Source organism: Trachemys scripta, chromosome 7 (genome assembly GCF_013100865.1).
Source record: "Trachemys scripta elegans isolate TJP31775 chromosome 7, CAS_Tse_1.0, whole genome shotgun sequence".
Lineage (NCBI taxonomy): Eukaryota > Metazoa > Chordata > Testudines > Emydidae > Trachemys > Trachemys scripta.
The window spans coordinates 58940516-58954624 of NC_048304.1; the positions used below are offsets into that span (position 1 = coordinate 58940516).

The 14109-nt window shown below is 45.6% G+C and overlaps 1 protein-coding gene across 1 annotated transcript in view; it reads right to left on the reverse strand.

Annotated features, from left to right (window-relative positions):
- The window catches only part of FRMPD2 (FERM and PDZ domain containing 2), a 65804-nt gene that overhangs the window by 24945 nt on the left and 26750 nt on the right, over positions 1–14109 (reverse strand). The window contains exons 11-16 of the mRNA XM_034775829.1: positions 13324–13476; positions 9833–10018; positions 8382–8538; positions 4621–4831; positions 2207–2310; positions 697–795 (exon numbers count right to left, since the gene is read on the reverse strand). Coding sequence (XP_034631720.1) covers positions 697–795; positions 2207–2310; positions 4621–4831; positions 8382–8538; positions 9833–10018; positions 13324–13476 — 910 coding nt within the window. The remainder of the gene's footprint in view (positions 1–696; positions 796–2206; positions 2311–4620; positions 4832–8381; positions 8539–9832; positions 10019–13323; positions 13477–14109) is intronic.

Sequence of the window (14109 nt, forward strand, 5' to 3'; positions counted from 1 at the left end):
GTAGGCTGCTATCCTCTAGTGAGCCAATAACTAATAGTGGATGCAGCACACACTTTGCCAGTGTGTTACATAATATAATATTAAGGTTGTACAGTCGGGCATTTAAAAGTCAGATAATACCCGAGTTAAGGTTGCATAGTCACTATGCAGCTAAGTAAGCTACTTATATAACTTCACAGTGCATCCATTCATGTCATATGTTGGCATAAAATGCTAAACAAAACAAAACCTAAAAAAAAAAAAAAAATCACATTTCCTAGGTGACAGATGTCTGTCCAGAACCTAGCGCTTTTAGTTCTACACCCAATGCCTACCCCATTAGGCCACCACAAACTTCTGTGCATTGACTACACCTGCTGAAAAACTGGCTAATAATGATGCTTTGCCATTTTCAACCTGTGGACCTCAAAGTGCTATGCAACCGTTGGCAGTCACATGGGATCAGCAAAATCAAGGAAGCTACTGACTTGCCCAATTTCACACGGCAAATACCTTTGGATAGAGACAAATTGACAACATTTCTGTAACTACTAATACTCAGTCTGGGAACAGCTTATCCTGTTTACCAGATTTATTTTTCTAAATAGATGTCTAAAAACTGTATTGAAAAGAAAGAAAGAAGTACATCTAAAGTACACCTATATACATGGTCAGACAGTCCTGGTAACAAACATACCATTCATGCCCCTTACTCACCAAAGCCATTTTTAGGATCTCGTTTTAAGGTGACACAAATGATTTCTCTTTCTAATCCAGACAGCGCATTCTCTCTTTGGTTGATTGGGGAACTTGGGGCTGCAGAAACAAACAGATGGAATAAATAGACAAGTTCAGACAAGGGGAGGACACTTACATTCTTTGACCATTCAGGTGTTTAGGAGTTAAGACGCTTTCCTCTTAATTTCAACAGCATTATTCCTTTTTTTACATGAATATGCTGGAAATGAGAGGTGCTAGATGGAGAGCCCTGGAGACTGGCATCCTGTATGTAGCTACAGAACGGGTAAGCACTACAGTTCAAGCTTCCCCCACAATGTCCCACCTATACATATTTCCCCTCACTTGGAGGGATCACTTCTATTTAGACAGTCAGGGACCATCTTTTTGTTCTGTGTTAACAGAGCACAAGAGGGTCCCGGTCCATGACTGGGGCTACTAGACACTACTGTAATACACCTGGAAATGTACCGTGCCTTGCACAGTGGGGGCCTGGTCCATGACTGGTGCTGATAATATAAAGAATAAATAGCAGTAAGGGGGCGGGGCCAGGCTGGGATCTTTAAAGGAGGTTATGGGAATTAGGTATCCAAATCCCACTACGCCTAAGGCCTGGGATCATAAAAGGCATTTAGCTTTTGCTGCGCTCAGCATTGCAACACCTAGCAGATTTAGAAGTACCATCGACTATCAATGGGATTTTGGCTGCCTCCTTGTTGAAAATGAGATTTCGGCTCCTAAATCAGTTAGGCATTGCCATGCCGAGTGCAGCAACGCCAAAGCGCTTTCTCAAATCGGGGCCTTCATCTCCATGCCCTTCCTGCTGGCTGAGGAGGCAGGTGCTGTTATAGGATCTAAATAGCACCAGTTGTGGCGATGGCTTTTTGGTTGGGGTCATATCATGTCACTTACTGCAATGTGGACATTGAAAATGTGGCTCTGCTCTGAAAAGGGTCTGTGTAAAAATGACATCTTCATCTTATCACCCCCGGGGTGTCTGAGAGTCAGAGTTGCTGACTTCAATGCCTAACATCGGTTTCTATGGCTTTTAACTCCTGCAGTGCAAGCACAGGCATAGAAGGAGGAGCTGTGTTCTCTGCCGCCTCAGGCATCAACTACAGAATTATTATATTTCCATTGGAAAGTCAAATTCTGCCCTTACTGACACCTGCGCTGCTTCATGTCAGGCATTTAGATACAACTAAGCAACCTCACTGAAGACAATGGGGCATCACTGGAGGAATAGCCTGCCGGGCCCTTATTACTAGTGTCAATGCAGGGGGAATAAAGAACCCAGCTTGAGTCGCTGCGCCCAGGGTTAGTTTGCAGGCCTGAGCGTGAGAACAACAATCTTTTACATTGTAAAGTGAGTACATCTGATCTGCCATCATTGAGACATGATGAACCTGGAGCCCCATGGTGCCAGTTGTTATGTTTCCTTTTCAGATCACTGCTGCACTCTGAGTGCGTCACAGACTAGCATACTCACTGCTGGCTATATTTGGTGTTGAATGGATAGAGAGATAGTCATAACTCCGTCGTTTTTCATTCAAACTAATGTGTACTTCTGACTGGGACAATCCAGAGTGGGAGCTAGGGGTAACAAAGGAGACTGACATTAATGTAACAAATCAACAACAGCACTCTCCATCTTCAAAAAACTTTCCAAAGCAGGTCAGAGCCAAGATGGGAACAGAGAAATTCCTGGATCCGTACATATGCTCAGGCCACTAGATCTCCTTATCAGAGAAGGCTGGGCTTAGTCTGGCTCGCATTAGCTTTCAATTGATATCCACTACTCAACCGTTCATTAAAGGACTGCTATGGGGTGCCTACCACACACAAGCCCTGAGCGGGTTAATGTCGGCCTGAAGGAGCCAGTTAACCATGGACGCTGCACCTGGAAGGGAACCAGGAATTGTTAAGCATGAATGGCAGGTAAAGCCCAACTCGGGTAGGAGCTGGGCTAGGAGTGTAAAGCCAGGAAGTGAAAGCAGGAAGGAGGGCTGCAGTCACTCCCTAGAGGGAAAGGGAGCTGGCCAGGGACAAGGAGAAGATCCAGGGGGAGAGTAAACGCTGGGTTCCTGCCCTGGACTGGGGAGTCCAGTGAAAGGCCAAGAAGGGGAGCAGAGGAGCTCCCAGAGATAGGCAAGGAGATAGATAGGTGGGGTAGAAGGGGTCTGGGGAAACAGCAACAGGTTCTGAGACTGAGCAGGCCTGGATTGCTACACATATGGTCCCTGGGCTGGAACCCTTAGTAGCAGGCAGGGCTGGGTACCCCTACCAGCCACTGGGAAAGTGGTACTGGACCTGTAGTCAGAATGGAAGACTGCCTGAAAGGGCATATGGCCAGCTTGTCTAGTGGGACTCTAGTACCCTGGAGTGGGGGGACTCTATAGTGATCCCCTCTCTTCTGAGGCTTTGTTCTACTTCATAGCACTTCAGATGGCATTCAAATCTCTTAAAGGCCTCAGGAGCCCTGTGCAGCTACAGCAATCACCCACACATTGGTGCATGTAGTAATGTCAATGAAAGGAGATGCTCTCATTCTGTTTTCTGTGTACTGCACCTTTAAACATAGAATTATAGAAGGACGGGAAGGGACTGAGTCCCCGGCACTGAACCAGGTCTAAGTATTATCATTCTAGACCATCCCTGACAGGTATTTCTCTGACCTGTTCTTAAAAACCTCTAATGACAGAGATTCCACAACCTCCCTAGGTATTTTGTTTCAGAGCTTAACTACCTGACAGTTAAGAAGTTTTTCCTAAGGTCCAAACTAAACCTCCCTTGCTGCAATTTAAGCTCATTGCTTCTTGTCCTGTCCTCAGTGGATCAGGAGAACAATTTATCACGTTCCTCTTTATAACAACATTTTACGTATTTGAAGACTGTTATGTCCCCACTCCACCTTCTCTTCTTCAGACTAAACACCCTGCCCCTGTGCATTCAGGCCAATTGCTACCTGTCACAGAGGAGACACACACACTGTGCTTTCTCATGAAGACTTCACTTTTGTTCTTTCTTTTCTTCATTGTTTCCCTTAATCCAAAATTAATGGCATTCAGTCCAAAAATAAATGGGTTGCTCTTTGTGTCTGGAAACGAACGTGACACCAGTTCTGACTCAAGTTCTTACTTGTTAGATTGTTTGCTCTTTGTCTTCCTCTGTGTATGTACAGCACCTAACCCAATAGAGAACCTATCCTGAGGGGTGCGGCCTTTGGGCGTGAACACAATACAAATATTAACTAAGGGTACAGGCTAGCTCTGACTAGACCATGTGGTGTAGAGCAGGAAACTGGTGCTAAACAAATAAGTCCCCTGCCCATAGTACAAATTGGTAGAGAAGAGGACAGCAGAGAAGCAAAGTGGTGGGTGGTCACTGTAGGTGGAATGCCTCACAAGTTAACATCTGAAGGGAGAGGATGCACTTTGGTGGAAGCATATTGTGAAGTGGGGTTGTATGACACTACAGAAAAGGCCAAGTAACTTTAACCACACAAGTCCAGGCAGAGTTCCCACCGTGCTCCATATAGAGTATGCACACGAGATCTCTCTCTTTGCCTTTATTAACTTAATTAACAATATAATATAAACCTAAGTTTTCTCCTAAATTTGGCTGCTTTCTAGGGTTTCTCACTACAGGACCTCTTCTGTGTCTGCCCCTAGTCCGCTCTGGCTCAGAGATTTTCAAACCTTTATATGCTCCAAGATTGGAGCTAATAGGACCCTCCCGGTCTGACATCAGAGTAAATCAGCAAAAGTAACACTGCACCTCCATGCAGGGTCCTAGAATCTGACACCCTGTCAGACAAAGGTTTTAGGTAATAATCACAAGCCCAGTTGTTGACCAACATCTGCTTTTAGACCCATTCAGAGGAAAAGGCCAATTTAAACTCACCTGCCTAGATTGCTTTTGTCCCCAATCCCATTGTTGGTTTCCACACTGAGGTTATCGCAAGACTTGCTCATTATCCCAGCAGACATATGCTCCAGGTTGGCCCCATACAACACATTTTCTGAGCAGGACAGTCTCTGAATCAGGGCAAGATGTTCGTTCTGAGTTGCATAAGCAGAATTTGATTTGACTATTTCCATAAACTTGCTGTCCTCTGAGGGAGAAGGGCAAATGAGAAAATGATCAATCTACTGACTTTCTTCCAGCCTTTTATGTTCAGAACCGCTTTCTGCTTAGCCTTTTCAACATACCAGCCTTACAAAAAGCCTGACATTATATATAGTTGTTCTGATATTCCTAAAACTATCGAGAGGCTGGAGTGTGAGAAAGGGTTTTCAAGCATTTTCTATTATATCACAGGAGGTATTGTGTTTTTCATTTGGATTTGGCTTTCATTCATGTGAACTTAGCTGCAAATTCAGTCTCCACTAAGGAAGATGCAGTGTGCAGCCCCATTAAACCTGAATGCATCTCTGAAACAGACATTTAAAAAATCTGTCAATGGAACTGGAAGGTTCTGTCTGCAGAGGTCTGGAGCAGCTATGATCAGCTGATGCTCACCTGTGTCATGGGCCACCAGCCCAACACATGTGTATCTGAGGAGACATGCTCCCACGACATCAGAGAGTCCTGCACACTCTGTACTAGTGAGGAAGGGATTATTTTGGTGGCAGTGAACGACATCTAACTTTGCACCTCTAAGTGAAACCACCAATTCCTTATTGATAGTCAGATTTGGGATCTGCAGCACTGGAAAGGGGTCAGAGAAGAGTCATAAGAATGACTGAAAGATTAGAAAACATTCCTTATTATAGACTGAAGGAACTCTAGCTTAATAAAGAGATGGTTAAGGGGTGACTTGATCACAGTCTAAGTATCTACATCGGGAACAACCATTGGATAATGAGCTCTTCAGTTTAACAGAGAAAGGTCTGAAACACTCCAATGGCTGGAAGCTGAAGTTAGGCAAATTCAGACTGGAAATCAGGTGTCAATTTTTAACAGTGAGGTTAATTAACCATTGGAACAACTTACCAAGGATTGCAGTGGATTCTCCATCACTGGCAATTATTAAATCAAGACTGGATATTTTTTCCTAAAAGCTCTGCGCTAGGAATTGTTGTGAGGCAATTCTCTGGCCTGTGATAGGCAGGAGATCAGACTAGATGGTCCCAGTGGTCCCTTCTGCCATGGGAATTCTATTAATCTATTTACATCCCTGCCTCCAGGCCCAAGGAAAGTCTGGATATAATTTAAAGCTGATGGAGTCAATATTAATTTATTCAGGTTCCCTCTCAATGGGCTGGAATACTCCTTAAAGTGGACTTGGGGGCAGCTGATAGTTAAGGACACACCTAAAAGTACAACAGAAACCCTGCAGCCATGACGATGCGAGTTGCAAGTTGGAGGGCTGGAAATCAATATGGCTGCACATTCCCCACTCCCTCCCCTGTTTGACCCTGATCTCCAGTGCCTCTCACTACTAGACATTTTTGTAGCTCTCTGGAATGTTGCTTTTTAGTTTCATTACACCTAAGCTGCCCGTTTCCTCAGTGGGTTTGATCAGAGGCATTTGTTAAGAGGTGTTGAAAGGGTTAACTGTCCATCTTCGCAGCAAAGCCTGAGAGTTGCCATAGTGATGGCTGAGTCCGGGAGCTGCATTAAGATCTGCAGAAAATGTGGCGGATGCATCTGAGCCAGGCAGCAGTAAAAGGAGAGCTCTCCTAGCCACTCGCAGGGAAGGGATTCTGCCTTGCTGGGGAAAGACCTGCGCTGGGTTGCAAAGAGGGTCTAATTCTGAACAAGGGTCACTGCTGCCTGCTTCAAAGAACCAATCCATCCAGGAGGACCCATAAGGAAAAGCTAACTCTGCACTCAGGATCCACTGCCCCAGCCCATCAGGCTAATCGCTTGCAAAAGACTGAACAGTCTGTGATTTGAAATGCTTGTAATCAGGGCTTGCATTATAATTTTCCTGCCTCCTAATTAATTTTGCTCCCTCATATCTTGAATGTAATCATTTTCATTACAGAATATTGCTGCTCAACAAGCCTGATGGTTCAATCTCAGGTCTCATTTGTACATTGCAGATCACAGCTTCCTGGCATTAAATCAGAAATAAAAGGAACCTTAAGACACAGGGGGTTCCATGGACATAAGTAGGGCCCTACCAAATTCAGGGTCCATTTTGGTCAATTTCACAGTCATAGGATTTTAAAAATATAAATTTCATGATTTCAGCTATTTAGATCTGAAATTTCACAGTGTTGTAATTGTAGGGGTCCTGACACAAAAAGGAGTTGTGTGTGGGGGGGTCACAAGGATATTGTCGGGGTGGTTGCGGCACTGCTACCCTTACTTCTGTGCTGCTGCTGGCGAAGTGCTGCCAATAGCCGCCGCTCTCCAGCCACCCGGCTGTGAAGGCTGCGCAGAAGTAAGGATGGCAATATCACAACACCCCTAAAATAACCTTCTGATCCCCCTGCAACTCCTTTTTGGGTCAGGATCCCCAATTTGAGAAACACTGGTCTCCTCCCCCTCTCCCCCCTTGAAATCTGCATCGTATAGGGTAAAAGCGCACAAAAGACCAAATTTCACAGGGGAGATCAGATTTCAGTCCGTGATGCATTTTTCATGGCTGAGAATTTTGTAGGGACCTAGACATAAGCCTCCTTTCTGCTTCTTTCTAACAGCTCTGCAGAGTGATTTCCTGTTAATTAAGTTGTTCAACAAGAACTTTGTCTCCTATGAAAGAATTTTGGAAATAAACTGATTAAGATATTAACCATTCTGAGCCCATGATATAACCTCATTGCCCAACATGCAACACTTCCACTCGAGAGGGGGGCAGTCTGACCTAATGGCTAGCAAACTCGTATGAGAGTCAGGGTTCCTAGCTCTGCCACTGACTCACAGGGCCAAATCTGGAGCTTGCAGAAACTGGCATAACTCCATTGAAGTCAGTGGGCCAGATCCTCAGCTGTGAATCGGTGTAGATCCACTGAAATCAATAGAGGTAGTGAAACCTGGGCCAAGTTATTTCCCTCTCGTCTCTGCCTCAGTTTCCCCATATATTACATTTACCCACCTTTGCAGAATACTTTGAGAACTGTGGATGCAGAGTGCTATATAACATCATAGAAATGTCAGGCAGGAAGGGACCTGAGAAGTCATCAGGTCCAGCCCCCTGCGCTGAAACATGACCAAGTAAACCTCACTTTTGGTCCTCACTCAGGCAAAAAATTCCTAATGGACTAAATTCAGCCCTTGCACAAGTAGGCACAACAGCCATTGACTGCAATGGAACATGTCTCTGCTTGCACCAGGGCTAGATCTGATCTGTTGTCCTTAAAATTCCCAGCAGGGTTCCTGCAGCTAAGTATAATAAAGCTTATTTCATACTAACCTAGTTTTATGGCACACGTCACCAGAGCACCTCTCAGATGTTAATTCAGCCTCACAGCCCCCAACCCCTGTGAGATCAGGAAACATTACAGAGGGACAATTGAGTCAGAGTGAGATGAACTGATTGCACAAGGCCCATGGGAAGTTTGTGGTGGAGCCAAATGGCAAACCCAGATCTTCTGATTCCCAGCTCAGTGCCTACCCAGCTGGCATCTCTCCTCTCCTTGAGCTTCCTCCATTCCTTACCAAATCTGCCCTTGCCTATTCCCCGTGTGACAGACAGTATCTATGACACTCACCAGACGAAGCTTGCTGAAGCTGCCTGGAATGCATCTGAGCATTAAATTTGTGCTGGGCAGAGCAGAGGTCCAGTATATATTTACAAGTCTTTGCCGTGTCGGTGACGAACATGTGTTTTTTGCCACTGAAGTTGCTTTCGATCATGAACTTTCTTCTCTAAAGGAAATAAAAATGCACCTTTCACTTTATATTCCACCCAGGACATTACCCAGGGGAATGCAAAGCTTCCCGATAGAATCATATTAGTTTGTCCAGGCATATATCTGGCCTGGGTGTATGCTCTGTAAGTGCAATGAACTCCTTCCACAACTCTGATATGGGTGAGTGGGGTGTCACTCATTTGCATTTGGGTCCTATCCTGACATCCATTGAAATCAGTGGGACTTCTGACATGGACTTCAGTGGCAGCAGGATCAGTAGGCATGAGAAAACTTGGACCTAAGAATGATGACATTTTAGCCAGTCGGACTGCAGACTGCAAATGCATTAAAGGGGAAAGCAGGCTAATGGTGGGAAGGGAGTGGATGGCTGTGTGGTGATTGGCTGATACACTTCTAATGTCAGAATGCCATGGCGGGGTGGGCGGTGGTATTTCAGTCCCACAACACTGTTCATAGCACATCAGCATATAGAGAGGCGGGGGAGGGAAGAGGGACGGACAGAGAGAAGGATCTGAGAGAGGAAGGGACAATTGCCACAGTGGCCCAATATAGTAGCAGAAGGGTCAAAAAAAGGGAAAGGTAGAGAGGAGAGGGGAGAGAGAAATGGATATGGGTTAGAGCAGCAGGCTACCAGCTGTCTGATAGAATCCCTCTGCTATGGCCCACGCTGAGGGCTATGCTAGAGCCATGTGAATAGCTGATTGTTCAGTTTGGTGGCCAAATTAAAAAAGTAAAAAAAGAAAAAAATTAATGTGGGATCAAATGAAATATTTTGTTTCATTTCTGGGGGTGGGGGGCATTAACACATTTTCACATGGTTTTATAGGATGTGTTTCTCCAAGATTTGGCCTTGGAATCTATGAAAACTGGGGGAAATTCCAAAACAAAAAATTCTGACATTTTCCCCCCAAAAAACTTTCCCTCCCTCCCGACTGAAATCGACTCAAATTTGTGAACTGTTTTGGTTGACCTCAATATGCATTTTTGTCCAAAAAAGGTTTTGCATGAAAAAATGTTCCCCAGGTCTAGGTTATGCAGTCTTACAGGGCGTGAACATCAGCCCCTAGCAGTGGGTCAGAACTCAAGATCCAACCATCACTGAGCATTAGGATGCTCAGAACCCCACAGCTGGATCCCAATGTTTTTTGAACTGGGTCAAAAATGGGCATGTCTTGTGCATAATGATTCTGAGCCTGGCTTTGAAGTAGATGTTTGTATTTACCAAAGGAACAGATGGAGGGGGGGTAACCCAGAGTGGAGGGGTAGGGGATCAGTGGGATCACACTCACGTGAGCTGAAATCCTCTCCATTTCCCTCCATTGAAATCTTAAACTGGCAATTCTGGTGTGGTTTTTCATCTCGTACACAATGATGCCCTTGGCACAGATTCCCAGGACGGTGTCCCCTCCGGCTGCCTTCTTCTCTTGGGACACCCGATGGAACAGCACCCCATACTCTGGGAGTTGCTGAGTCACCTTTGCAGAGAGGGAGAGGGGTGCACTTACTCAGCGTTATGTGCAATGAATGCTAAATATCACACAGAGCCCAGTGCTGCGATCCCAGGACGTGAGCAGAAAGGAGCAAACTCAGGGGGAACCAAGGCAGACGATGTGAAGGAGAGATGGGGAGCAGTGGCTCCCTTGCGTGCTCCCACTCTCTTTAAGCTATGGAAACCCATTCAAAATTCTCATCCCAGCTCTCTCACTGACTCACCATTTGATCTAGGGGATGTCAGGTCACCTCTCCCTGCCTCAATTTCCCATCTGTAAAATGGCCATACCCTTCCCCTCCTACCTCACAGGGGAGGCTGTGAGGACTCGTTACTTGTCTGTACAGTGCTCTGACAATTACAATGGATGCATGTACTCAGTATCACTACTACTTAGACACTGTGCAGATTCCTGAGTAGAAGTCTGCTCCGGGGTTAATGCCGCTCCACGAACATTCAGTTTTGTTCCTTTCCACCTTCTTCTCTGGGCCTTTGTTCCCATGATCAGACCAAAACAATACAAAATGCAGTAAACACACCGATAGTGCTAAAACTGCTAAGAGATTGATATCAGGAGTCAAGGCTGCCCCGGCACTATGTGATAGTGGAATTTGCTTTATGTATTGTAAAGAACCTCTGGAAATCTTAGCGTCAAGGAAAGAACAGCTCTCTGCCTTCAATAATCTCACTTGGAGCTACTGCCCCATGGTTCTTCTTTCTTTTTTTAAATATACATTACAAGCTACTGACTCACCTCAGCTCCAGGGCTCGCTAAATTTTAATTAAAGTGCAGGCCAAGCCTGACAGCAGCTTTGGGGGGGGGAATTTGGTTCCCACCAGGACTCCACCGAATTCCAGAGCAGTTGTTCAGCCCCATGCCCTTCCTGCACAAGGCTCAGCTCCAGGGGAGCGGGAGTAGTGCTTCAAAGAGCCAGCCACTGCAGCTGGGGGGACCAGCACTGTCCCTGCCCCGGAGCTGAATATGTAGGCTGGAGTAGAGTAGGAGAAGCATCCAATTGTCCCCTTATTCTACAACCCCTCACCCCAACATCTCTACACCTCCTCACCCTGCCACAACATGTTCAACAATTATCCTGTGACTCAAATCTTACAATCCCTTGCAAAGGGCTGGTGGAATATGGCAAGCCACAGGGTGATTTTTCATCCATTTTGTGAGTTGTAGGCCAAAGGAAGGCTGAGAACTTGTGGTCTAGTCCATTCTCCAGCAGGCCAATCCAGCCTCTTAGCCCAAGTTTCTCAAAATATTTTGGGAGACCAACACGAGTCACTTTAAAGGGGCCTGGTTTTCAGAACGTGCTCAGCGTCTGTCCTTTGAGAATCAGGACCGTTTACGGTGAGTCAAACTGGGCACACAAAATCTGAGGCCTTCAAAACCAATAGCTAAATCTTGGCCTTAGTCTTTAAATCCCGTTTCATATTTGGAGGAAGAATTTGCATGTCCTTGCTTTATGCACTAATTTTCTCACCGAGTGTATGGCATGTTGGTGACACTTTATACAGACATGGTCATTGAAACACAGACTAACAAAGCTATTTTTCTTCACTGGATTTTCTATGCATGATGGGATGGTCATTAATCACCACCAAGAAAACTAATACCATGAGAATCAACAAACAACATGAAACACCAGGAATACTTTCTGCAGCTAATGGAGAAGAGGCCTGTTAATTCACGTATCTTGGCAGCACTGTAAGTACAACAGGTGGAACAAACGAAGACATAAAGCCGAAACAGCGAAACCCAGACGTGCCTTTGTAACTCTAAAGCTGACCTGGAGAAACAGAAATCTTGCCCTCCAAACTAAACTTTGAAGATTTAACACCATTTTAAAAATCGGTCTTATGATATTGTGCAGAAACTTGGAGACTTATTAAGATTTTGCTATCTATACTACGAGTTCTCATAATCAGCTGCCTCAGATAAATCCTCAGTATCAGATGGCCAGAAAGAATTAACAAATGAAGAACTCTGGAGGATGATGAAACAGAAACTGATAATACAGGAAATTATGGAACGAAAATTGAGATGGCTTGAACATACATGGAGGAAAGACCGAATAACATAACGAGACGTGTTGGACTGGAACTCTCAGGGCAAGAGGGGACCAGGTAGACCAAGGATAACATGAAAAGGCACAGTAGAAGCAGAATTGAAAGCTATCAAAATGACATAAGAAGACACAGACTGCAGTAGGAGACCTGCAAAGATGGAAGGCAGCAGTGAAGGCCCTACGTTCCACATGAAATTGAATGGCAGAAGAGAGAGAGAGAAATCAGCCCATCTAATCAATTCCAGTGACAGTGTTAGACAATAAACTAACACAATTAAGCAGCAACTCAGCTGAACTGATTATATAAATAAAGGCATGTGTCACTGCTGCAAAACGGCCAATGTTCAGAGAAACTTTGATCCCAGATATTTCAGATGTAAGGGGAGGGAAAAGACAAGATAAAAATCACACACACAAATAACTCACACCTAGACCAACGGTGGTGTTGTAGCCATGTTTGTCCCAGGATATCAGAGAGACAAGGTAGGTCAGGTAATAACTTTTATTGGACCAACTTCTGTTGATATGAGAGACAAGCTTTTGAGCTACACAGGGGCTCTTCTCCAGGTCTGGAAACGGTACCCAGAGTGTCACAGCTAAATACCAGGTCGAACAGAGAGTTCATCCACTGCAGTAATGGGGAGAGGGTTGCAGGAATGGACCCCAGAGCAACTAAAATTTTCCCAAAGAGAGGATCCTGCTATCAGGAGAGTGTGTGATTGGAAAATCAACTGGCAAATGCAGCCACTCTGGAGAGTAGCATTCCCTAGCACTACCACAGTGAAAGCTTTCTGGTCACAATGGGAAAGCTCGGAGATGAAAAACTGTATAGGAGATGGGAGAAACCAGCATGTGATGGATACAGGTACCCGCAGCTCGCTCCTCTCTGCCCCCTCTTCCCCTGTCACTCGCACTTAAGGCAGGAGAAAAGTAGGAGTGCATAGCAATAGAGTAACCGCAATCAGCCTTTAGGTGTCTTGTCTGTTTATCCATAACTCTGAATGTCCTGGTTTTTCCATGGTTGCTTTGCTAACTCCAATGTCTTTGAAAGGACTTCTATCCCTAACCTGCCGATACGTACTCTCAGCCTGCACACATGTTCTGCCACCTTTCTGATGTCATATCAGACCAGCGACAGGGAAACGACAGCCCAAGGAAAAAGAGACAGGGCCCTTCTACTGCAAAATAAATAAATAAAGTTGGACGCATTGGAGGATACCCTTAAAAATTCCAGCTCGGCTTCATCTTCAAAGAGGGAGTGGTTCATGCGGTGCAGCTTGGCAAGTTCTCGCTGTATGCACGCCAGGGTCATTTTCTCTATCCGGCTCGCGGGAACGTAGTCTTCAACGCGAAAATAGTTCTTCCCATGCATCTGCGGGAGGGAAATGGAGAAACGAAAGGGGAAAAGGTTAGTTCCCAAGGCGCTGTAGATAGGGCTGAAAATACAGTTCACACAAAAGCGGAAGAGCTGTCGAAGGGAGGATGCAGCAAACTCCAGCGTGCAACATCACACTTGGCGTGGGGCCCCATTCTGGCTTTTGGTGCTGGAGGCGTGCCGGGAGGGATGGGATGCAGAGCCATAGCGGGCAGATGCAAGGAGACTGCCTCAGAGGAGTGTGAGGAGCACAGCTTCTCACATCCACCGCATAAGTGTGCAGCATCTCTCCCTCTGTATGCCGGCCTCTGAGTACTAACTGGTTCATGAGGGGAGAGGCTCTGGCTTCCATTGCTCTTGGAGCACCATTAGTTCTGTCAGCTGGCCCCCAACGTGCTTTCAGAAAACTAGCCCCATTCTGTCTGGGTCCTGTGCAGGTGTTCTTGGGAGAGGGTGGAAGAGAGGCCAACAGCCCTTCTTCCCCCTTTCCTTCCCTAAGACAACTGCACAAGACAATGCAGAATATAGCCTACACCGTAGTCTGGAAACTCTATCTGTATTGTCCAGTGTACATGGCAACATGTAGTGACTCTGTTCTCTGTGTACTGCACCTTTAAATTCTAAAACTGC